Source organism: Hipposideros armiger, unplaced genomic scaffold (genome assembly GCF_001890085.2).
Source record: "Hipposideros armiger isolate ML-2016 unplaced genomic scaffold, ASM189008v1 scaffold_4, whole genome shotgun sequence".
Lineage (NCBI taxonomy): Eukaryota > Metazoa > Chordata > Mammalia > Chiroptera > Hipposideridae > Hipposideros > Hipposideros armiger.
In genome coordinates, this window is record NW_017731354.1 from 68,033 (window position 1) to 90,366 (window position 22,334).

Sequence of the window (22,334 nt, forward strand, 5' to 3'; positions counted from 1 at the left end):
TTCGAGGGAGGCAGCAGGTACAGTCGAGCTGGAGAGTCATCTCTGTGATTAGTTACGGTCACGGGGGAAACATCTAACATCACAGATAATCCTAAGGCCAATTATATCACTCCATCACCAGTGCCCCTGGGAGAACTGAGTGACGGCCAGGAGACAGGCGTGGGCACGTCCTCTGAGCACGGTGCCACATGAGACAATGTTCCACCCCCACTGAGGTGGCTGGGAGGACAGGAAGCCTCTTGGTCCCAGCACCAAAAACAGTGCCAGGCACACAGCAGGCCTGCAACGTGCAAGCTTTGTGTCGAGTGAGCTCCGTAGGGACAGCGGGGCACCAGAAGCTTCTAACTGGAGTCGGGGGTGCCTGTCTGTCAGCAGGAGGTGGTGGTCACTACCTGACCACAGGGCCCAGGCTGACCTGATGGTGCTTTCGTCACAGAGGTCCCGAGGGACAGCCATGCAGGGTGTGCAATCTGTCCCTCCTAGCTCGTCAGTGGAATCTCAGAGAGGGCTGGTACAGCTGGGTCGCAGTGTCTTGGTTCGAGGATGGTCTAGTTTTCTTTGAACTTGGGGGGAGGAGGGAGATGGCTTATGTGCCCACCCTGTGCTGCCTGCGCTGAAGACCCTGAAGGGGGGGTCTGACTTGGAGGCAAAAGGCACAACTGATTAGCCATCCTGTCCGTGGGTGGCACAAGGCCTGGGAGGGGCTGATTCACCCTGGACACTGGGTGTTGACATGTGGGGGCCCATGCTGTTTTCTCACCTCCAGCAGAAATGCTGCTACAATGACATAAGCCCGAGCGCTTTCGTCACAGCCTGGGCCCAGCCTCTCATTCACTACCCTCTGGATGCGGGCTCTTCAAGTTCACCAGCTCCTGGCTGCAAGACGGCTGCTACTGCTCCCGACATCACATGCCCGTCTGGGTGCCAAGCTCTCCTTGCTCACATCATTTTCAGAGAACAAGCCCATTCTCAGAAGACCCCCAGCAGACTCCTCTTACTGGCTGACGTGAACCTCAGGCCACCCTCAGGGGCACGTGTGCATGGGGGACAGACTGGAATTGTGGCAATCATACTGGACCCGGGGCTGGGTGTAGGCCCCTTCCACCAGATCGTTACAGCGAGGAACGAGGTGTGGGTGCCAAAATGGACAGACCTCACGTCTGCAGGGCCCTGTCCTAGCCAGGCGTGTTCAAAGCACAGAGGCTACTGCTGACCCTCCAATACCGGAAGCCCCCCAGCTGGGAACTGCTGAAAGGATGACCTCCCCAGTGGGTGACTCCACGACAACTACAACAGCTGGGGACTCCCTGGGAGGAGGGCTGATGGACCAGGACTCGGGCAGGCGCTGATGGGAGATGACTGGCCTGCATTTCCAGCCACACGGCCAGCCTGGGGCCCAGATCCTGCCCTGTGGGGCACATGGGCAGGGCCTCTTTCAAACCCCGTCTGCTGCCTCTGAGGTGGAGGTCAGGGCTGGGAGGGTGCAGTGGACAGGATACCTCCAGTTCATGACCTCAGTGCCCTGGACCCTTCCAGAACCAAACAGGCCCCTAAGTCACAGGCAGCCGTGTGTGTCCTCAGCTGTCAATCAAATGTGCAAGGATCAAATGCCCCCAATCTCTGCCCTGTGTACTCCCCAGAGCTGCCAGACCCACCTCTCAGGCTTCTCCTCGACTCAGTAAAACCACTTGTCAGACTAGACTGACTGCACCTGCTGCCCTGAGCCAGCTGTCCCAGGTTCCAAGGGGACGCACTGGGACGTACCTGCTGTGCACTGACCCCAGCCGTGGGAATGGAGCTCAATGCACGCAGGGAGAAACGGGAGGCAGGTGGACGACAGACACATCAGCATTTCTACTTGAGGGGTCTGGCTGATTTCGGCCAGACAGAAATCAGGAACATAATTGCACAGCATGGGCACAGCGTCCGCTCCGTTCAGTCCCACTCCCCGTCCCCCTCGGGGTGTTCCTCGCGTGGTGCCTCCAGGTCGTGGAAGTGGAAGTTGGCCATCATATCTCGCACAGCCAGCATCAGCCTGTTCAGGCCCTGGTTATGGTCCAGGCCCTCGGCCCCTCCGTCCTCGGGCCTCTCACCCTGTGACAAAGAGGCTCGTCTGAGTAGGGCCATCTTGGAACAGGGCCCAGCACCCCCACCAAGCTCACCCCGGGACCCTGTTGAGAGAAGGGCCTCAGAAACCACACACGCAACAAGGCTAGGCCACCAGAGCGCGGTCCAGCAGCCACGCTGTCTCCATGGCAGCCATAGTCTCAGGTGGGCAAGTCCAGCGTCCTGGACAGGCTGGGGGCCCGAGCTGCTGCTGCGCTGGCTGCTGGACATTCACAGCTGAACCCAATTAGCAGGGAGAGGCCAAGATGTGCCCACATACCTCCATGGTGTAATTTGGCAACAATGACCGAAAGAAGAGAGCAATTGTGTTTCCATGACTGACAGGACTCAGCCTGAAAGAGAAAGTCGCCCACGGTCAGAAAAGGAAGCTGAGCCCACACCTGTGTTCCCTCACTGCCGTGGCAGGGACAGCAAGGGGCCAAGCAGGGGTCTGGACCCCTAGAGCAACCGGGGACGGCTCAGGCCAGAGCAGGAAAGGGAGTCGGGCATGGGCGCTGGCCCCAGCACAACCAGGCTGGACATCTGCCACTGCACAGGTGCCCTGCTTTTAAGAAAAGCTGTACTTCCTCAGTGTCCAGCACTTAAGAGTTGAGGGAGTCTCAGCAGGTCACAGAAGGTTCTAGGGCACACACGTGCTAGGTGAAGACCCCTCCTGGTGACGTGAGGTACCTCAGCCCAGCTCTTGGGGCAGTGGCAGTGACCTTCGTGTACTCTGAAAGGCCCTGGTCTGTGGAGCTTGGGGCGGGGGGAGGGGGGGCGTGCACAGACAATGCTGAGTCAGCCGAGTCCTGCAGCCGTTCCTCATGCTGTGATGTCCAGCACGGCTGCTTGCTTTTGAACCCATGACATTGATCATTTTTATCCCAGCTGATTAGAGAATTTAACTGGGAACCATCTCTCTATGAACATGCAACCCAACTTTATAATTCAATGAAAAAGAAAGGACTTCGTTCTACAAAACGTGTTCTACTGAGGTCTGGAAAGTATGTGCACCCTTAAACGGGACGATCTGTCGATGACTCTTCTGGATACGACTCTGTGGGGACGGGCTCCAGGAGAGGCCACTACTCAGCTTTGAGGGCTGGGAGGAAAGACGCCCCTCCACGACCCAGTTCCGAAAGCTGTGCACATGCTGCTGCCACCGGCCTGTCCTCCTGGCCTGGCACCCAGCAGCCTCCCGCCCACCTCACTCGGTTAAGGGACATTCTTCCTTCGTGTGTCAGTGCAGCTGCCACCTGTCCCCATGTGTCCCCTGCCCTGCACACTGCATGAGGGCAGGGTGGCCTCAGGCCTCCCCATTTCACCTCCAGCACCCGTGACAGAGCCTGACGGGGAAACCTCCTGGATCAGACGAGCGCGTGAAAGAGCCAGTTGGTCTGAGACCCCCACGCCCCTGTGCTCTGGGATCCTGAGGCCCAGGGAGGATGGAGCAAAGGAACAGGCGGCAGGTGGACAGTACCTCTCTGGCCTGACGTAGGAGTAGATGGTGTCCACAGGAGGCAGAGGGTCAAAGCCCAGCACAGGCTGCGAGCTCACATCCTGCACAAGGGGGCACGGAACGGGCACACAGCTGAGCCCTGGGCGACGCCTGCCCGCCCCCCACAGCCTGTTGGCGATTCTGCTCTGGGCGCAGGCAGGCTGGGCGGCCAGGCAGTTCACTGCACCAAAGGCTCTGGGTAGGGGCGGGACAGTCTTTCTTCCACCAGGACACTCGCCTGGCTCAGATCAGAGGACTGTGATGACTCGGTGCCAGAGTAACAGAAACACACAACCACCCTCACCCAGGACATCAGGATATCCCCTCACTGCAGGAGGCCACAGGCTGCGGGCCTCCCCTTACCGGGGGCAGTGCAGCAACCGCCTCCTTAATCTCAGAGAGGATCACGTGACGGTGGATGTTTCTGGGCGCACGCTGGTAGAGCACCTTCCGCCTAGGGCCGGGGGAACAAGGACAGCTGTGGGATGGAGTCTGCCCCGCCCATCCCACGTCTGTGAGAGACCCCGAGCTGTAGGGCGTATCCTCCGGGGGCCCGTGAGGTGGCCCCCAGGCTCACCTGCTCTCACAAGCCTCCACCGCAGGGTCCCCGGCGTCCACAGCCTTCAGGACCTCATGCACAGTCTCCTCCAGCCAGCTTATGGTGGTGGGTTCCTTCCAGAGGAAGTGTGACCGCCCGAGGTACAGGCTCACCAGCTGACTCAGGGCAGGGGGCTGGCTGCGGGGAGGCAGGGCCTGTAAGCGGACCCCATGGGGCCAGGCCTCCGTGTGCCTGCAGGCACCTTTGGGGGTGTCCAGGGCGTACCCGCAGCCTGAAGCAAGGAGGCTGCCCAGGGTCTGCCCAACTGAGAAGCATCACTGCCCAGAGGTGGGGCATACAGGTTCTGGCTTCTGTATGTTGCACGAGTTCCTTAATAGGAACGTAAAACAGAAAACCCGGGACCCCACGCTCTGCCCCCCTTCTCGTCGGGAAACCTGTGCGTCGGGCTGCAGGTTGCTCACACACCAGCCAGCTCCGTGTCCAGCAGGCCAGGCTGACGACCCACACAGACACAGGACCCAGCCCTCACAGTGGGGGACAGTCCCGCTGCCCAGGTGATATGCGGACAGCACCTGCCAGGGAGCCAGACACCCCCACCACACACATGTGGGCACTCGCCCCCCGGGTATCTTCCAGGCTTCACCTTATCTCGGCCTCAGGTCCAAAGAAGCGGTGAGAGGTGACGGTGGCATCTGGACGCACGCTGCAGTACCCGAGCAAGGGCGTCAGCACTGCGGGAGGGAGCAGAGGCCCCGTGTCACCCAAGGCACCTTTCCGCAAGGGGAGGCAGGGGCTGTGGGGAGCACCCACCTCCAGGGAACATGGTGAGAGCCTGTTGGAGCAGGAGAGAGGCCTTTTCCCTCGCACAGTTGAGCTCCTGCTCTGGGAGGTCTGCTTGCTGACTCAGCAGGAAATACGCCAGGGGCACAGAGAAGGCAAAATTTGGGAGCTGGGACAGGTTCCGGTGAGCCTGCAAGCAGGACAGAAACAGTGTGGGGTGCCAGGTGGTGAAGATGAAAGACGGCAAGTTCACTTAGTATGCAGGTGGCTCCACCTCATATCTGTGGCCTTCGCAGAAAAGACAAAAACAGTAATCCCCCCTTAACCATGGAGACATGTTCCCAGACCCGCAGTGGGTGCCTGGAACCGCACAGCAGCGACGATGTTCTCTCCTGTACACACAGACCTGCAGTCAAGTTTCGTTTACAAACGAGCTACAGTAAGAGACTAACAACAATGAAACAGTGACGGCCAAACCAGCACGAGTTTCTTTCTTCTTCTTCACAGTTTCACAGATGGAAGATTCTTTCTCACCGTGGATCTTAGCAACCTCAGCACAGGATTTTTTTCTTTCCTCAGTAAGTCAAGACCCTTCACTTTCTCACTTATAGGAAGCACATTCGTGGGTTCAGCAATTGCCAGCATCTCTACCCTTGCGCTGTGGGGCCATTACTAAGTAAAACTGGGGTGACTTGAGCACAAGCCTGTGACACCGTGAAAGTCCATTTGATAACAGACACTCACTCAGTGACTAAGGGGTGGGGCGTGGGACCAGCGTGCGGACAGTGGACAAAGGGAGGGCACATGTCCCCTCAGGACAGAGCGGATGGCGCAGGCTTTCATCATGCTACTCAGAGCAGTGTGCGATTGAAAGCACGAATTTTTATTTCTGGAATTGTCCATTTACTCTTTTTTGACTGAGGCTGACTGTGGGTAACTGAAACTGCGGGTGGGCAGGACATGGGGTGTGGGGAGAAGTGCAGCGGACGTGACAGGTGCGTCACACTGCCACCCTCCCTTACGACAGTCCCAGCTTCAGGAGAAGGCAGTCGGTCTCGCAGTGTGGAAAATTTAGAAAGCGCGATCCACAGAGGGGCAGCACCTGTACTCCCACCATCTAGTCACGTCTGCCAAAGCAGCCGGGCATTTTTCCTGCCTTTCTCTGCATGTGTGTTAATACCTATGTACCCGTGTGCTATGCATCCTCTACTAAAATGGGACATGGGCACCACGGTTTCATAACCTACTAACCACCATCAACACTATGGCAACCCCACTGTGGGGCCTCCTCGCAGGTGCTTTTCTGTGGCTCCAGGAACTTATGTAAACCAGGTCCGCAGAGCTGACGCTCCCAGGCCGACTATGCCTAAGAACACAGAACTCAGGGGTCTGCGTCGCTGTTTGTCAATCACGCACCAAGTGCTGTGAAAACACTCACGCACACCCGCCCCCAGCTGCAAGTTCTCCCCAGCAGGGTTTAGGAGACCCCAGGGTGGTACATCCCCCAGGATCATCATGTGAGCATGTGTCAGTTCAAATTTTCTACCAGCCACTTTAAAAAGAAAAAAGGTGAAACGAGTGATAACACGTTCTATTTAACCCAGTATATCTAAACTAGCACTTCAGCGTGGAAGCGCTGTGAGGCTCGTTGCTGTGACCGACGCAGTCAGGTGCTGGGGCCTCCCCTGCATGTGCGAAGCCACCACCGAGCCCGCCCCTGGTCTGCACTGGCCACGGCTGGCCGCCCGTGGAAGCAGGGCTGGGAGAGCCCGCGGCACTGGGGTCTGCCCTGGACCCTCAGCACCGCATCCCTGGACTGTCCCCGGAGTGCACAAGACTGACACGCGGTATCGGCGCGCACCTACCTCCCACTCCTGGAAGAGGCGGATTAAGTACTCGTAGTTCCGTGCCCGCAAGGCCAGGTGGTCGATGAGCAGCAGCATGCACAGGGGGTCCTCGTCCGGCTCGAGGCTTCCAGAGGCAGCACGCGAGCAGGGGAGGAAGAGGAGACAAAACGCAGAGTGGGCCACTGTGGGTATCCACGGGCCTGCGGTCACTGAGAAAAACGAGCAGTGGCGACGGCCAGGGCGCTTACCTCAGGATGAGCTTGCAGTACTCCAGCGCTGTGCGTGGGCAGCCGCGCTTCTCCAGGAAGTTCATCTGCTTGTAGAGGGCCAGGTAGAAGCTCCTGGACCCAAGACAGTTTCTCGTAAATTAGAGCAGCAGCAAGGTGGCAGAGCCACATGGCCTGGAGCCTCCTCCAGCACTGCGTCCCCCTCTGCCTGCTGGCTTCGTCGGCATGTGCTGTGTGGCCTAATCACCATGAATGTTCGAGAATGTTCCTGTCTGCAGAGGGTGACGCTCTGCTTGTTGTTTCCAAGTATGTATGTATCCGTGTACAGAAACCACACTTACTGGTTATTGAAAACCTTTAGCATCTTGGTTTTTTTTTTTAACTTATCACTTAAGGAAACAAAGTTTAAATAAAATCTCCTGTAATTACAATCTTAATATATCCTCAAATTTCAACAGTTGCTAATAGCACTATTGTTGGCTGAATAAAGTGTTATGACTTGACGACACAACACAACCAGCTGAGAATTCAGCACACAGTGCAGAGGGCGTGCAGTGGGGGTCAGCATGCCCGGGACGCAGGATGGCTGGACCACAGGAGTGCGAGGGTGGACCCAGGACAGAGGGCAGGCCACGCCCACTCACCAGGGCCCTGAAGACCAGGCCAAGGGTGAGGCCAGTGGGAGGGCTGCTGAGGCCATTTAGGCCTGACCTAAATGCAGGGGGACAGGATCAGGCTGAGCTGGACCTACTGATTTAAGCATCACAGAGTATCCTCAACTCACAGGGCACGGGTCCTTTTGTCCAATGATACAAGAGACACAATTATGGACTCCTTTGTGGTGAAGGGGCTTATTAGGCTCACTTCTAACACAGACACATTTAACCCCAGGCCAGCCTGCCTTTGAGCCCAGCCCACCTGCATTCAAGCTTTAAACACAGCGAGATGTCCTGGTTCAAGCCACCAGGTAGGACCCCTGTGGACAGCCCATGCCACCTGCTCCCGCTCCTCCCCCACTGGTACTCAGGGCACCTGTGGCGACTTCAGCACGTGAAAGAAAGAACAATGAAAGCTACATCTGTGAAAGCCCTCACGGCAGCCAGCTCACCTGTTCTCGGGTCTGCGGTAATCCAGCCGGCAGGTCCCGCTGGTGAGGCTGAACAAGGGGTGGAAGGCACACTCCATGCTGTACAGCGCTCTCTCTGCGGGCCACACAAACACGAGGGGACGGCGTCACAGCCACCATGGGGCGACTGCAACCCCGTCCTCTGTGGCTTCAACAACGAAAGCTCTGGAAGGAAGGAGGTCAGGTCACTAGGATTTGGGAAATGACAGAGCACGGCCGAAACTGTGGGTCACTCTGCACGTACTTCAATCACAGGCGTCTGAGCTGGCAACACCCACATTCTAACCAGAGGAACCCAAACACGTCCTCACAGAGCCCATGCCCATGTCCCAGCAGCTTATTCACAAGGGCCAGACGTGGAAACAGCCCAAATGTGTCCCCAGGGCTGGAGGATAAACAGAATGTGGCCCATGAACACAGCGGGACATCACTCAGTTGTCAGGAGTGCAGTGCTGACACACCTGTCACACAGTGAACCTTAGAGAGATTATGGTGAATGACAGAAGCCACAGAGACACGTGTTACATGATTCCACTTGTAAGAAATGTCCAGAACAGGCAAACCAGACACAGCACATGGGTGCCAAAGGCTGGGGCAGCTGACGGGTTTCTTTCGTATGTAATGAAAATGACGTAGGGTCTAGCAGGCTGTACAACTCTGGCATTTACTAAAAACCAATGAATTGTACATTAAACGGAAGAATTTTAAGTAATAAAAATTGTATCTCAATAAAGCTGTAATTTTAAAAAAACCCTGGGAAACCCATTTGTACCCTGTCACCTTATGAAACAGCATCTGTGCTGCTAGCCTCTGAGACACCCAAATGGAGGGACGCTGGGCCCTGGGCAGTAGGGCGGGGGTGCGGCCTCACCTACGAGGTCGCGTGCCATCTCCTGGTCCTCCTGGAACCGGCAGGCGTCACTGAGCTGCAGCAGGGAGTCAACGTGGTAGGGGCTGGTCTGGAGCAGGACCTGCGACAGAGAGGACCGCTGCCGGTGACCGCGGGCAGGGCCATCCCGGCACAGCACCCAGGGCACCAGACCCCAGGAGGGTCTGTCTGTCAGGCATTTAAACCTTGGGGAAAGAATCCCGGCTAATTCCCAAACCCCAGCTCAAGCGACGCTTGGTCCGGCGGAGAGCCCCATCACTGAGCTGACTGGAAGTATGGATCCTGTGCCGGGTCTCTGCCCCCACACTCCCCCACCCCTCAGGACCAACTGCCCGGCCCTCCAGTGGGTAGAAGCTGGCTGGCGCTCGAAAGCCGTGTGCTGGGCCGTGGCTGGTGCCGGCCTCTGGGGTGCGCGCACCACAATGTTGCTGGGCTCCATGGACTCCACTGCGCTGAGAAACCGGAGCTGCGTCTGCTGGTACTCCTCACTGTGTTCAAACGCAAAGCACGACAGGCCCTTCCTGGACTCCAGCAGCCGCATGGACAGACCTGGGGAGAGCGTCACGTCAGGCTCCGAGGTCCACGAGGCGTCTGCTGCAGCCCGTGAGCACTCGCAGGGATCCCAGGCTGCAGGCCTGCGGCCGGGTCCTCTCCAGCCCCACACCCTCCACTCCTTCCCATAGAGACGCTTCTCCCCCCAGGAGTGTGGACAGCGCACCAACAGCCCGGGACAATGGGGATGAAGATACGTACGGCCCGCGCTGTCCCATCTGGCTGGGCCTAAACACTGTCTGGTGAGAGCCAGGGGGGCCGGGCAGGGATGGGCCATGCGCTGAGGCGATGGTGATGAAAACCCACGACTGGAGGCCCTCTCTGCTCTCGCACCCAACTCTGGGTGTTTCTTCTGAGAACCTGAACGCTCCTGTCTCCCTTCATGAAGCAGGTTGGTACTTCCAGGTCACCCTTGGCTCACTGTTCCCTGATGGCTGCGCCAAAGGACACGCCCCGCAGGACCACACGGCTGAGCCCCCACCTCTGCCCATGCCCAAGGGGCATCCCCGCCATCCTGGCCCTTGGGTCCAAGGCTCCTGGACGCTCCTCCACGCCATGCAGCCGAGCGGTGCTGAAGGGCCTTTACCCCACACCCCAAGCCTGGCGGCACTGCTGCTGCTTTCTCTAAACTATGCGTACTTACTGGTGTGCACCATAAAATATCACGCTATGAACATGAACTTGATTGCTTGCTATGGTATGGAACACACAGGAAGAAGGAAGAGGCAGAAAAAAGCTGCATTGAAACACTATCAAGAAAACACACAACTGGCATGGGGGGTGTCTGTGCCAGGACATTGGGGTCACCCAGCACCACGCCAGGACGCTAAGTCACACAGCCACACAAACAGAGGACCCTAGCAGTGCCCAGCGCCGGCCCCTGCACACCCCACACCCCCGCCACCCTCACCTGGCTTGGTGTACCGGGGCCAAGTGCTCTTAGGGGTCGTCAGCCACGTACACTTGGGGTACACGCGCTGTCTCTGCCGCGGCCTGGGGAGAATAGGACAGAGCACGGCTTCACCTTCATGGTCCAACCTCTGCCGGGGCTGTGAGAGCAAAGCAGCGAGGCAGGGGAGGGTGGGGACATGCGGCAGTGTTTCCACAGGCACAACGAGGACAGAGGCAAACAGCGTTGGTACTGAGCGCAAGCACTACCACACGAAAATGGAAACCGCAATCCAAACAACCGATGACCAGAGAAAGAGAAAAAAGGAACAGAGATTCCCCAGACCAGCAAAGTACAGGAAAGGGGAAAAGGAAACAAAAGCTGAAAACCAAACTTAAGGATGACAAGAATGAGAGCGAGCCTGCAGGAGTCCCCCGGACGCACAGGAGCCAGACACTAGCTCCACACTAGCCGAGGGTGGAGGACAGGGGACAGAGAGCGAGGGACAGGGGTGCCCGTGGCCCAGTGCCCGAGCTGCTACTGGGGTGTCTGCCGCAGATGCCAGGCCTGCCCAAAGCCCTGGTCCCCAGAGGGGTTTCTGCTCCCTCAGTGACACTGCTTCTCCAGCCAAGTGATGGCATGTGGGCGTATGTACATTATTCTCTGTACTCCTGATAAGCTCAACTTTTTCACTAAGAAAACAACTAGTAAAAACTTGAACTGTGTTGGGAACAGGGTAAAAAAGCATGTTTCTGCTTCCAATAAGAAAGTCAGAAACTGCAAGGAAAAAACCAACTGTATAAGAAAAGCACAATCAGGGCCGGCCGAGTGGCGTGTTGGTTAAGAACTGGCTTGGGGCGCCAGAGGGCCCAGGTTCGGATCCCACATATGAGGGCCAGTGACACTGCCCTCTACAGCTAAGATGCTGAACAACAGCTCAACCTGGAGCTGGGCTGCCATGAGTCGCTGGTGATGGCGTAGGCTGCAGCCCCTGTGGCAGTGGGTTGCCATGGGCTACCGTGTGTAGCCGCAGCCAGCGTGAGCAGCCAGCAGCCGCCGTGAGCAGCCGTCCAGAAGCCAGCGACTGATCTGCCTCGCCCAGGAAGAGCGCAATGATGGTGCCAGCTTGGGCCAGTGAAGCAACGTCCTCCACAACTAGACTGAAGAACAAAACGACAACAATTTGCCTGTTCCCCTTCCCCAATTCTCCAGCGCTGTTCCCATCCCCCCAATTCCCCAATAAAAATAAATAAATAAATAAATAAATAAATAAAAGCACAATCAAAATCTGAAGGGGAATTAACTGGGTGCTGAGACCCAGGGACAGCCCCATCCTGCAGGGAGCCGGCCACACACAGCAGACTGGGCTCAGGCAGCCTTGACTGCCGCGGGGAGGTTGGGTGGGTGACAAGGGCCCAGGGAGCCTCAGGCACGAGAGGGCAAGCAAGCCAGCCAGGCATGTCACGGGAGGATGTCAGTGGAGCAGATCCAGATGTGAGCGCCCGAGAAAGAGCGTGCGTGTGACGTCAGAGAGACTGAATAACCAGAGACGACAGTCAGACACGTGCAGCAGCAGAGTACGGACAAAGGGACAGGTAGGAGCTGAGCCAGGGAGGGAACAGGCAGAGTGCCAGCCTGTGACAAAGGCTGGTGACAAAGAGCGACAGTTTAAAGTAAAAGTGGTTTTTGTTACTTTTCCAAAAAGAAGAGAAAATCAGAAACCCTAGTATCCTATATCACACCCAAAATACAAGCAAAATATAAACTAAAAACCATCAGAAATGCAAGGAAAGTGTGGGTAGGTAACACATGAAAAAATCCTCAACCTTACTCATAATCAAAGAAAATTCAAAACATCAAGACTATTTTTTGTGTGCACATTACAACAGATTATAAAACCTCTCAAGCCTGCTATGGACCAGGGGAAAAGACACTCTGACACAATGGTGGGTGGGCGTTAAGTGGCACAGCTATCCCAGAGGGCAGTGGGGTGACATGTAGCCACCTCAAGATGGGGACACCATTCCTGGCAATTTCACCAGAAATGCCAGCACAGGTGCAAGGGGACTGCAGCCAACACGCAGCCTAACATCTGTCCCTTTGGGCGAGCACGGCCCCCCTTCCCAGGGTGTGTACTGTGACCCTAGGTGGCAGCAATCTGTCTTGACTGGTTATCTTTTGGGGGGTGTCAAAGTAGACGATTCTGAATTGCTTCAACTTTTTTATAAGAAATATTTAGTTCTATGATCAGAGACAAGATATACGTGAAAAGACAAAGCTGCTGTTCGCTGGCCTCTGTGATGCAGGGTTGGAGGCAGGACACCAGTGCCTCCCACAGAGTCCCAGACACAGACCCTCGTGCTCTGAGCATTTCTCGCCACGTTGGCCACGTGGCACCAACCAGTAAGGGCTGTTCAGTTAACAGACTCAAACTTACTCGGCACCTAACCTTTAGTTGGCTGGCTGCCGACTGGGAAGCGAAGGTGAACCCGCCTAAGATTTCAGGGCCGGAGGCTCAACATTGAAGGAGCCTCGGAACCTGTGTAAACCGACGGCACTCACGCCGGAGACGGCGGCCACGGCCAAGGTCAGACAGCAGCTTCTGCCCAGACCCCATCAGGCCCCTCGGAACCGGAAGAGCCCTCAGGGTTTCCTTTCTCTCTACAGCTTTGAGAAACCCCTTTCTGTACTTGAGGACGTGGCCCATGTGGATCTTACCTTTGTTCTCCCAGGACAGCTCGAGCACCAAAATACCTTTTCAGCTCTGTGTCTGGATTCAAGTGTCTAGAGAATTGAAAATTTGACAGAGAAACATGAGATTTTCTTTTACAACCATTCTGGGGTTTTTACAAAGCCACATAAAACCCAGCAAGGGAAACAGTGACTGTAGCGTGAAAACTGACTGGCAGGCTGCTTCCTCTCAAAAACCACACCAGGCTGAGGCTGTCAGGGCAGCATGAGACCTGGCCGAGATCAGGGCGTCCCCACCGACTTAGGGAAGAGCTGGCTTATTTTGGAGGCTGCCAGCAACCTCTGTAGTAGGACAGGGTCTTGTTAGCATCTACAAGAGGAGCAGGTGGGTAGTTTACCCTGAGAAGACATCTCTACCACAGGTCAGGAAAGACGCGCCCACATACATAAAGCTACGCACAAAGCAGGACTCCCCTTTTCCTTTCCTAAAGGTCTGATAATAAACTCATGTCACTTTTAAACGAAGATAGTACGTTTTCTTATTTTTCTTACTAACACCCTCCCCACCACAGAGTCTGCAGGGACAGCCAGTGGCAGCCAGGAGGGACGGGACATACCTGTGCTCCACATACAGGACGTGCTTCTTGGAGCTCAGGGGAGGTGGGCCCGGGGGGTGTGAGCCACTGCCGTCCTCAATCCTCTCCAAGATGCGGTCGATGTCTTCCAGCCCATTTTCCTAAAGGCCCAGATAACACGTCACTCAGCACACTAACTGTATTTGAGTGACTTTTACACAGAGCAAGCATTGCAGTGTTACTTCCTGCAAGACGAAGCACATACATCATTTATTATAGAAAAGAGGCGATGCTTCCTAAGAGGAAGCTTGGGACAGACAGAATCACAGAACCACAAGGACCCGGAAATCACTGGCTCACAAGCCCCCAGTTCTCCTTCTCCAGGCACCCTCGCCTCCTCAGGTGACTGAGCTACGCCCTCTTCTCTGGACAGACACGGGGGGCAATGAGGCCCCAGGGACGATGCTGGAGATGCATTTGCTGATCGTGTGTGTGTGTGTGTGTGTGTGTGTGTGTGTGTGTCGGGGGAGGGGGGCGTTTACACCTTGTCATCACTTGAGTCTGTGGGCACCAGGAAAGGCCAGGACACATGGCCACAGCAGGCTGAGAACTATGGCTGTCCAGGAACGGCGTTTCGGAGGTGGCCAGAAAACAGAAGGGAGGGCGGGGCTGACTCTCAAGGATAAAGTGAACAAACACAGAAGCAAGATTTGGTATGTAACTGGCCCTTTTCATTTCCCTGACCTCTGAGTTAGTTACTCTCCTAGTGGGCAGGGGTCAAAATATCAAATAAAAACCCACTGCTTTCAACCTCGGCTTGGGAAACAGCCAGGAAAGAACGGAGAGGAAAGCTGCCGGGCATACCGAAGCTTCTGCAGTACTTTTCTTATTTTTCTGTTTCTTTTTCTTCTTCCGGAGTTTGCCACTTGCGTTCGACTAATAAAAGAAGCACATATTAATCAGTGGCAAGAGACAACAAAATCTTAAACCCTGAGAACCAAAACAGCAAGCTGCAGGGGGACAGGGGACTCCCATGTGGCATCCCCTCCCTCCCACTTTTGGGGTGTCCTGTGAGCTCGCTACTACTCTTCTCTCCAATAAGAAGCACCTCGCATCGTCTCCCCGACTCAGGTCCAGCCTCCATCTTCCTCTCACACCCCTCTCAACAGCCTCACTGCCACCCACCTGCCCTCTGCTTTCTTCATGCGTTTTGTCCACTGTCCCTGCGAGGCTCAGCCACCTGGAGAGCGGGCCCCGCACCGCAGCCCCATATTCAGGCCGTCTGCCTCAACACCGCTCCTGCCTTCACTTGGCCATGTCTTCCCATCAGTGTGACGGCTCCTGGGGAAGCCCCTCCCATCCCGAGCTCAGTCAGGTCTCCCCACCTGCACTTGTCAGTCCATCCATATCACCCACTCAACCAGAGGCCCCTGGAGGGCAATGACTTGTCCCCAGAACCCAGGAGGCTCCCAAAAGCACTTGTTGAATCAACGAGCAAAAGGTGTCCCAAGGGCCCCTCCCCTGTGCCATGGAGAAAACAAAACTGACCCAGTCTACACATTTCTTCAAAGCACGTCCACCCAGGGCCCCGAGCTCCAGGCGCACCATCATAGGGCACACACGCCCAGCTGAACGGGGCCAGACGCTCCCAATGAGGGACGCAGGTCTTGGGCCATGGACTTGTCTAGGAGACCCTGGATATCACACCCTACAGGCCACCATGAGGATGTCACACAAATTTGATTGGTGCTCCCAAGGAAACTTTGGGGCAACTGGGCAATGAACAAAATGGAATTCAGCAAATGACAGCAGAGCATGTGTGGCGGGGCACCTGCTCTGGGGATGTTGGCCCCTCAGCCACCTGCTCTGGGGGTGCTACCTGCTCTGGGGGTGCTGCCCCCTCAGCCACCTGCTCTGGGGGTGCTGCCCCCTCAGCCACCTGCTCTGGGGGTGCTGCCCCCTCAGCCACCTGCTCTGGGGGTGCTCTGGCCCCTCAGCCACCTGCTCTGGGGGTGCTCTGGCCCCTCAGCCACCTGCTCTGGGGGTGCTGCCCCCTCAGCCACCTCTCCATCCTTCTTGGTCGCGGCACTTCCACTCTGGGATCTCCTCTTGCTTCCCGACACCGCTGCGTCTGCGAGCAGACAGTCGGGCCTCTCCCCGTTCACCACAGGTCCCTCCTCAAGGTCCTCGACGTCTATCTGCAGAAAGGGGTGGCAGAGAAAGGCGTTACATGTGCATCCTGTTCCCAAGTTAGCGCTCCGCTCAGGACGACAGCAGAGCAGAGCTGCTGGGCAGGAATCTCCAAGGCCACTCTGAGGTGGGAGGGAAGCGACACCAACGTCTGCTATGCCTCACCTCATGGCGCTAACCCTCTGAACTGCGGGCGACGGCTGAGGCAGTTCATTACCAGAAAGGCTGCACTAAAAGACACGTGCTTCTCTGTACACATGTCTCTTTTCTCTAGCTACTTTTATGACTTTTTTCAACACTGGTTTTCAGCAATTTTATTGATTTACACTGTTGTTGTTTTGTTTGTCCTGCTTGGAGTTTGTTGACATTCTTGGACCTGTGATCAAGATCACTGATGTTTTCTTCTCTAGTGTCTAATCTGCTATTAAGACTACCAGGTGAATTATTCATTTCAGATACTGTATTTTTCAGTTCCTGAATTTGCTCTTTTCAGTTTCTATTTCTCTATTGAGATGCTCCTTCATTGCATTCATGGTTTTCTTTAAATCCTTGAATATATTTATACATTGTCTTATGTTTGTATCTAATTTCGCCATCTGTTACTTCCAGGTTTGTTTCAACTGACAGATTTTTCTCCTGGTTATGTGACACATTTTCCGCTTCTTCACATGTCCGGTAAGTTTATAGTGTATGCTAGACATATGATGCTACACTGTTGAATGACTGGATCTTGTCCTTTTCCTTAACAGTACTGAAATATGTTTAGGCAGGCACTTAACTTATACATTAGCACATTCCCTTCAAATTTAGTTTTAAGCTTTCTTAAGACAGATCTAGGATATTCTTTATCGGAGTGGTAGTTCTGCCCTACTCCTAAGGAGTGGCCTTTCTGAAGCACACTGAACACCAAAGCCTTTCAGTAAGGTGTCTGAATTCTGGTTGGTCAGAACTGAGTGTCTTCCCATACTGTCACTCTGAGCGCTAGTCACAGTTAACCTCAGTTCTCTGCCAGTTGTTCTTCCTCCAGGGGTTAATATTGAGCCAAAGACTCAAAGCACATTTCTAGAATGCCTCCTCTCCTGTGCCCTGCCCCGTAAACCCCAGCAGCCTCAGTGGACCCAACATCTTTCTAGCTGCTCAGCTCAGTGCTACCACCATCGTCTCCTGGACAGCCTCCCATGCTACTATCTGACAAGTGCCTCCAAGTAGAAAGCCAGGTCACTGGGCTCACTTGGACCTGCAATGCTTATTGTCTAACATCTGGAAACAGTCACTTCATCTATTTTGCTCAGTTTTACAGTTGTTCATGGCAAGAAGGCGACTCCATACAGCTATTCTGCCGCAGCTGGAAGTGGGGTTTTACTTCTGTTTGTGCTCACCCACTGCTTGGTTTATTTAGAGATTGTTTTTGGCTTTATATAAATACGTCTTTCAGTGCAGGGCCCACGGACACCACTAAAAGTGTTGCTGGAGAAAAAAAGGAGTTATTTTTCCCATTGGAAGCCATTAAAATGCTGCAATACTGGAAAATGTGCTTCTCCAGTATGCCGTCAAGAATTACAAAGCCTCGGGCCAGCCGAGTGGCGCGATGGTTAAGAACTGGCTTGGGATGCCAGAGGGCCTCGGTTCAGATCCCACATATGAGGGCCAGTGACACTGCCTTCCACAGCTAAGATGCTGAACAACAGCTCAACCTGGAGCTGGGCTGCCATGAGTCGCCGGCGACGGCGTAGGCTGCAGCCCCTGTGGCAGTGGGTTGCCATGGGCTACCGTGTGTAGCCAGCAGCCAGAGTGAGCAGCCAGCAGCCGCAGTGAGCGGCTGTCCAGAAGCCGGCGACTGATCTGCCTCGCCCGGGAAGAGCGCAATGATGGTGCCAACTTGGGCCAGTGAAGCAACGTCCTCCACAACTAGACTGAAGAACAAAATGACAGCAACTCGTCTGTTCTCCTTCCCCCAATTCCCCAGCACTATTCCCTTCCCCCCAATACCCCAATAAAAAAAAAATTAAAAAAAAAAAAAGAATTACAAAGCCTCATCTATTTGTAGGTAGACACTGGCAGACATCTGGAAAAACCACATACCATTTTTTTTGCACTGTTCAAATAATTTACAATTGAAATATTGACCTATAATTCTTTCCTTGCTAAAAGTAGCACTGATGACGCCAACATTGGTAAAGATTATCTCAAGGACTTGAGGACAACAGAGATAATGTGACAGGATTTTAACCTGAAGGGTCTTAGAAAATTACGATAATCCTTGACCACATTTGTCCTTGGCTAATAAAACCTAAAAAAAAAGCTATAGATGTTCTAATACCATATGTTATTAAATGTTTTGGGGACAGTGAATCTGAGGTTTTTGATCTTGCTGCCATTAAAACAAAAGATCAAAATCAACTGGAGATCAAAGATAAAGATGACACATGCGTTGACAAGTCGAAGATCAACGAACAATTTCAGGTCCTTATTCCAGCCAAACAATAAGCCCGATCACCAAAACTTACTTTGGAAGAAGTTTGTTTTTATTTATTTGCACAATTTATATTTATTTAAATTACTTTCAGGGAATGGGCATTATATTGTACATGAAAACACACAATTATTTGTACAAAAACTGATCTTCCTCATTTGGAGAATTTTTCAATCCTACAGTATAAGTTCTGATAGTTTTAAAGTGTGTTTATGGGGTTTTCATCAGATTATCAAAGTGGTCCTTGACCCAAAAAGTACTGAGAAGCTCTGTTCTACATCATTTTTAGTGCTCGCACAGTATCTTGTGCAGCAAAACTCAAAGTATACACTTAAATTGGGTGCATTTACTATATATGAACTATACCTCAATAATGTTAATTTTTAAAAACCTACTCTGAATTAAGTGGAAAGGTGATTTCTAATCTAAGGCCAAAGAAACTCACCCGAGAGCCAGCAATGAGGAGGGCCATCAAAGCCATAAAGTAACCAAGGAGTGGGGGAGCCTGCTCTGCTCCCCTCCCCCCAGGAGAGCATCACAGGCCCTAGAAATACTTCTAAGGAAACTATTGAAGGCTACATGTTCTACTGTACCCTTCCCTTGGTTCTCAACATCATTTAATATTTACATCTGCTGAATGCTGAGCACGTGCCCAGCATGGGCTAAAGGCTGCACATGTTAGTTCATTTATTCCTCATGACAACCCCATGAGATAAGTAAGATCATCCCCAAGAAATACAGAAACCAAAGGTTACGTTAGGTATCTTGTCCAAATTCTCACAGCTCTGAAGAGGTGGGGTCGGGATTCAAACCTAAGTCCTTCTGATCTCAAAGCCTGTGTGCATACACTCTGACCGGAGACAGTAAGTGCCAGCTTCTCGGAGGAAACAGACGCATGCCGTATCTTTACTGCATCCCTACTGGGGGCCAGACAGCACTCTGGGTGGTGGGCACACATCAGGGGACAGAGAACCTCTGTTCTCACAAAGTTTATACTCCAGCAGCAGGAGACAAGCAACACAAACTAAAAAGCACACACAGATAATCAATCGTAAGGTATGTCCTACGATCATTGCCAGGGAAAAAAGGAAGATGACCAGGAGAAAGGGGATGGGAGTTTGAGGGGGACTGTGGGAAGGGTAGGCAAGACTGAGAAGGCCAAGCCTGAGGGAGTGAGCCGTGTGACGTCTGCATACAAGGCGTTCCTGGCAGAGGCGATGACACAGGAAGTGTGGATGGACCACGGTGAGCAGGATTAGGGGGCGACAAGGTGGCAGAGCTCATGGGGCAGACTGGGCGAGCCTGGGGCCATGGGAGGTTGTAAAGAAAGGAGGGCCGAGGTCAAATATGTGCTTAGTGGGGCCACCGCGGCTGCTGCGTTCAGACAGACTGCAGGGTGGTGACGTCCCCGGCCAGGGGCGAGGGCCATGCTACAGGCACTGCACCCGGGGCCAACACAGAGTCCTCAATGGTTTGCATGTGGCATGTGAGAGAAAGATGAGTGGTGCCTTCTTGGCTGCTGGCCGTGGCTTTAGCGAGAATGACGATACCCTTCAACAGAAGGCAGTTAACGTTTGGACACACTGAGTTTGAGATGTCTGAAATATCCAAGAGGAGATAGATGTGTGAATCCAGAGACCAGAAGGAGGTCTGAGCTGGTGATATCAACATCCTCCCAGAAAGCAGAACAGACCAGACACAGCACAGCCCTGAGTAGGTACAGCCCTGGGGTCCCTCCAACCTGAGTGCACGGGAGCCACATAAGCCACCTTCTTCTCCACTGGCACACTAGCACCTGCCATTGTTCTCAGCCCCCCAACACCCCGCCCCGTCCATGTACCTTCCTTTCTTCTTCACCAGGGGCACTGACTTTGCTTCAGAGACAAATAACATGGCATGCTTAAGAGTACAAGTTTTAAGTCAGAAAGCCTGAATTTACATTACAGGGGGCACTTACTACCTCATTTGCACAATGGGGACAACATGACCTCCTTCCCAGGCTGTGAGAAGCATATGACAGAGCAGCAGTGCCTGCATGTGTAAGTGTCCTCCAAATAATGGTCATTGTCATTAAGGGCTAAATCTGGAGGATGTGGGAATAAGAAGAAAGCACCACCAGAAAAAGTTCTGTGAACGCAGCCAACTGACTTCAGCACAAACGCATGTCAACCTATTAACAAGGGAGATGGGAAAGAAACCTGGAGTGTTTTGAAAGAAGCCTGAAAAATTACTGGCAAATTTTAGGATAAATGATGTGATGGAAGTCCTGGGAAAACACAACTGACTGTGTGTCCATAACTGTTTTGTACATGTTTGAAATTATCCATAATAAAAGTTAAAAACAAAGAAATGACAAGAAATAGGGTAGCAGATAAGGAGTTACTTTCACTCAGAGAATCAGAAGCATGGAGGGAGACCATGGTTAAGGTATCTCTTACCACAAGAGGAAAGGCCAGTAATCTCTAAACCAGACTTCCAGACCAGTGTCTCACACTCCCCACCGTCTTATGATGGGCCCCTTAACTTGCCAACTCCATATGAAGTTGGGAGAAATTGCAAGACCATGAAGGAGCTTACAAAGGGCCGCTAGATTCTCCATGATCTTCAGATAGACTGCTATTTGCTCAACTATTTAGCAAATAGCCACTGAGTTCCCACTATGCATTAGACACATGGTGCTGGAGATACAAGGTGAACAAAACTCATGTTACTTGACTGTACAAGGTCAGAGAAGCGAGAATAAGATAATGCACACACATGCGAGATTACAGACTGAGGCCAGCACTAAGGAGGCTCCGTTGGGAGTTTATTCCTTCAACTCACACCCATCGTGTTATTTCTCTGCGCTGGACACCTGGCTGTGGGGGACACACAGGTAAGCAAGACACCAGGTCCTAGGTGGTGAGAAGTAAAGGAAAATGTTTGTAAAGGCCCTGCAAGTGCCTGACGTGGAGACAGAAACCAGGGGAAGGACGCCCAAGACCCTGAGACGTGAAGCCCCGCCCACCACGCCGCGGCCCCGCCCCTCAGCCTGACAGCCACGCCACGCCACTGCAACCCGGACCCCACTTGCCCCATCCCTGGACATTACGGCCCCGCCCCTCACCACAGCCTCAAACGACGTGGCCCAACTGCCGCCCCGCCCCCATGACCTCACGCCGCCGCCCACTCCCTTCGCCCCGCCTCCCGCTGCAGCCCAGACCCGAGCCGTCCCGCCCCGTGACGTCACGCCCTCGCCCGTGCAGACCCGCCTCGCACGCTGCCCCCACCGCGGGCAGCCGCACTCCTCACCAGCTCGAACCGATTGTTGACACGGACGCCCTCCTTCCCTGCGTCCCGGGGGCGCCGACCAGCTGGCCCCCGCTTTGGTCCTTCTTCTTCCGCATCATCGTCATCACGGAGAACAAACTGCAGGGCGTCGGGCCCGAGGGGCTCCTGGCCGCGCTGTTCCCCCCTCAGCCTGCGGAGGGCCCGGCGCGACATAGGACCCAACGGCCGCCGTCGCCTGGGCGCTGGGAGAAGAGCAGAAGACAGCGCCCGGCGCGCCTGCGCACTCACGGCGCGCTGGCGAGAGGCTGGCGTGCTGCGTCTGCGCGCTGCGGTTCTCCGGAACTTCCTCTCCGTCATCGGTGACGTCGAAGAAGGTGCGGACCTCCCGACGACTTCTCGCGGGACGTGGGCGCCGCTGCGGCAGGTGTCTCCGAGTGTTCCCGAGGCGTTCCCGCGACAGGTGTCGGGCTGGGACAGGGGCGGGGGCGCACAGGCCCCGAGCCTCCCGCACCCGGACCTGGCTCCTGTTCTCCCGGCCTGCGGCGCGGAGGGACACGCCAGGTGAAGAGGCAGTGCGTGCAGGTGGGCGCACGGCCCCGCGGCGTTGCGGGTGGCGGTGCGCAGGTGACATTTGGGGGACCCGCAGGGCCCTAGTCCCTGCT

At 54.5% G+C, this 22,334-nt stretch overlaps 1 protein-coding gene across 3 annotated transcripts; it reads right to left on the reverse strand.

Moving 5' to 3' along the window:
• Positions 1 to 1,832: 1,832 nt before the first annotated feature.
• On the reverse strand, positions 1,833 to 22,119 carry TCF25 (TCF25 ribosome quality control complex subunit). Of its 3 annotated transcripts, none has more exons than XM_019642467.1 (18): positions 21,694 to 22,119; positions 15,803 to 15,937; positions 14,604 to 14,675; positions 13,782 to 13,900; positions 13,192 to 13,257; positions 10,495 to 10,577; positions 9,451 to 9,581; positions 9,015 to 9,114; positions 8,126 to 8,219; positions 7,039 to 7,131; positions 6,809 to 6,914; positions 4,974 to 5,133; positions 4,807 to 4,894; positions 4,182 to 4,340; positions 3,968 to 4,058; positions 3,587 to 3,666; positions 2,387 to 2,459; positions 1,833 to 2,094 (listed from the first exon to the last, which is right to left on the reverse strand). In XM_019642467.1, exons 1-18 carry the CDS (start codon positions 22,027 to 22,029, stop codon positions 1,936 to 1,938), a joined length of 2,145 nt encoding a protein of 714 aa, XP_019498012.1. In that variant the 5' UTR covers positions 22,030 to 22,119; the 3' UTR covers positions 1,833 to 1,935. The 3 variants fall into 3 exon arrangements, with proteins under 3 accessions (XP_019498012.1, XP_019498003.1, XP_019498021.1); XM_019642458.1 differs by having other exon boundaries at positions 15,773 to 15,937; XM_019642476.1 differs by lacking the exon at positions 3,587 to 3,666 and having other exon boundaries at positions 2,000 to 2,094; positions 15,773 to 15,937.
• Between the last annotated feature and the right edge of the window lie 215 nt (positions 22,120 to 22,334).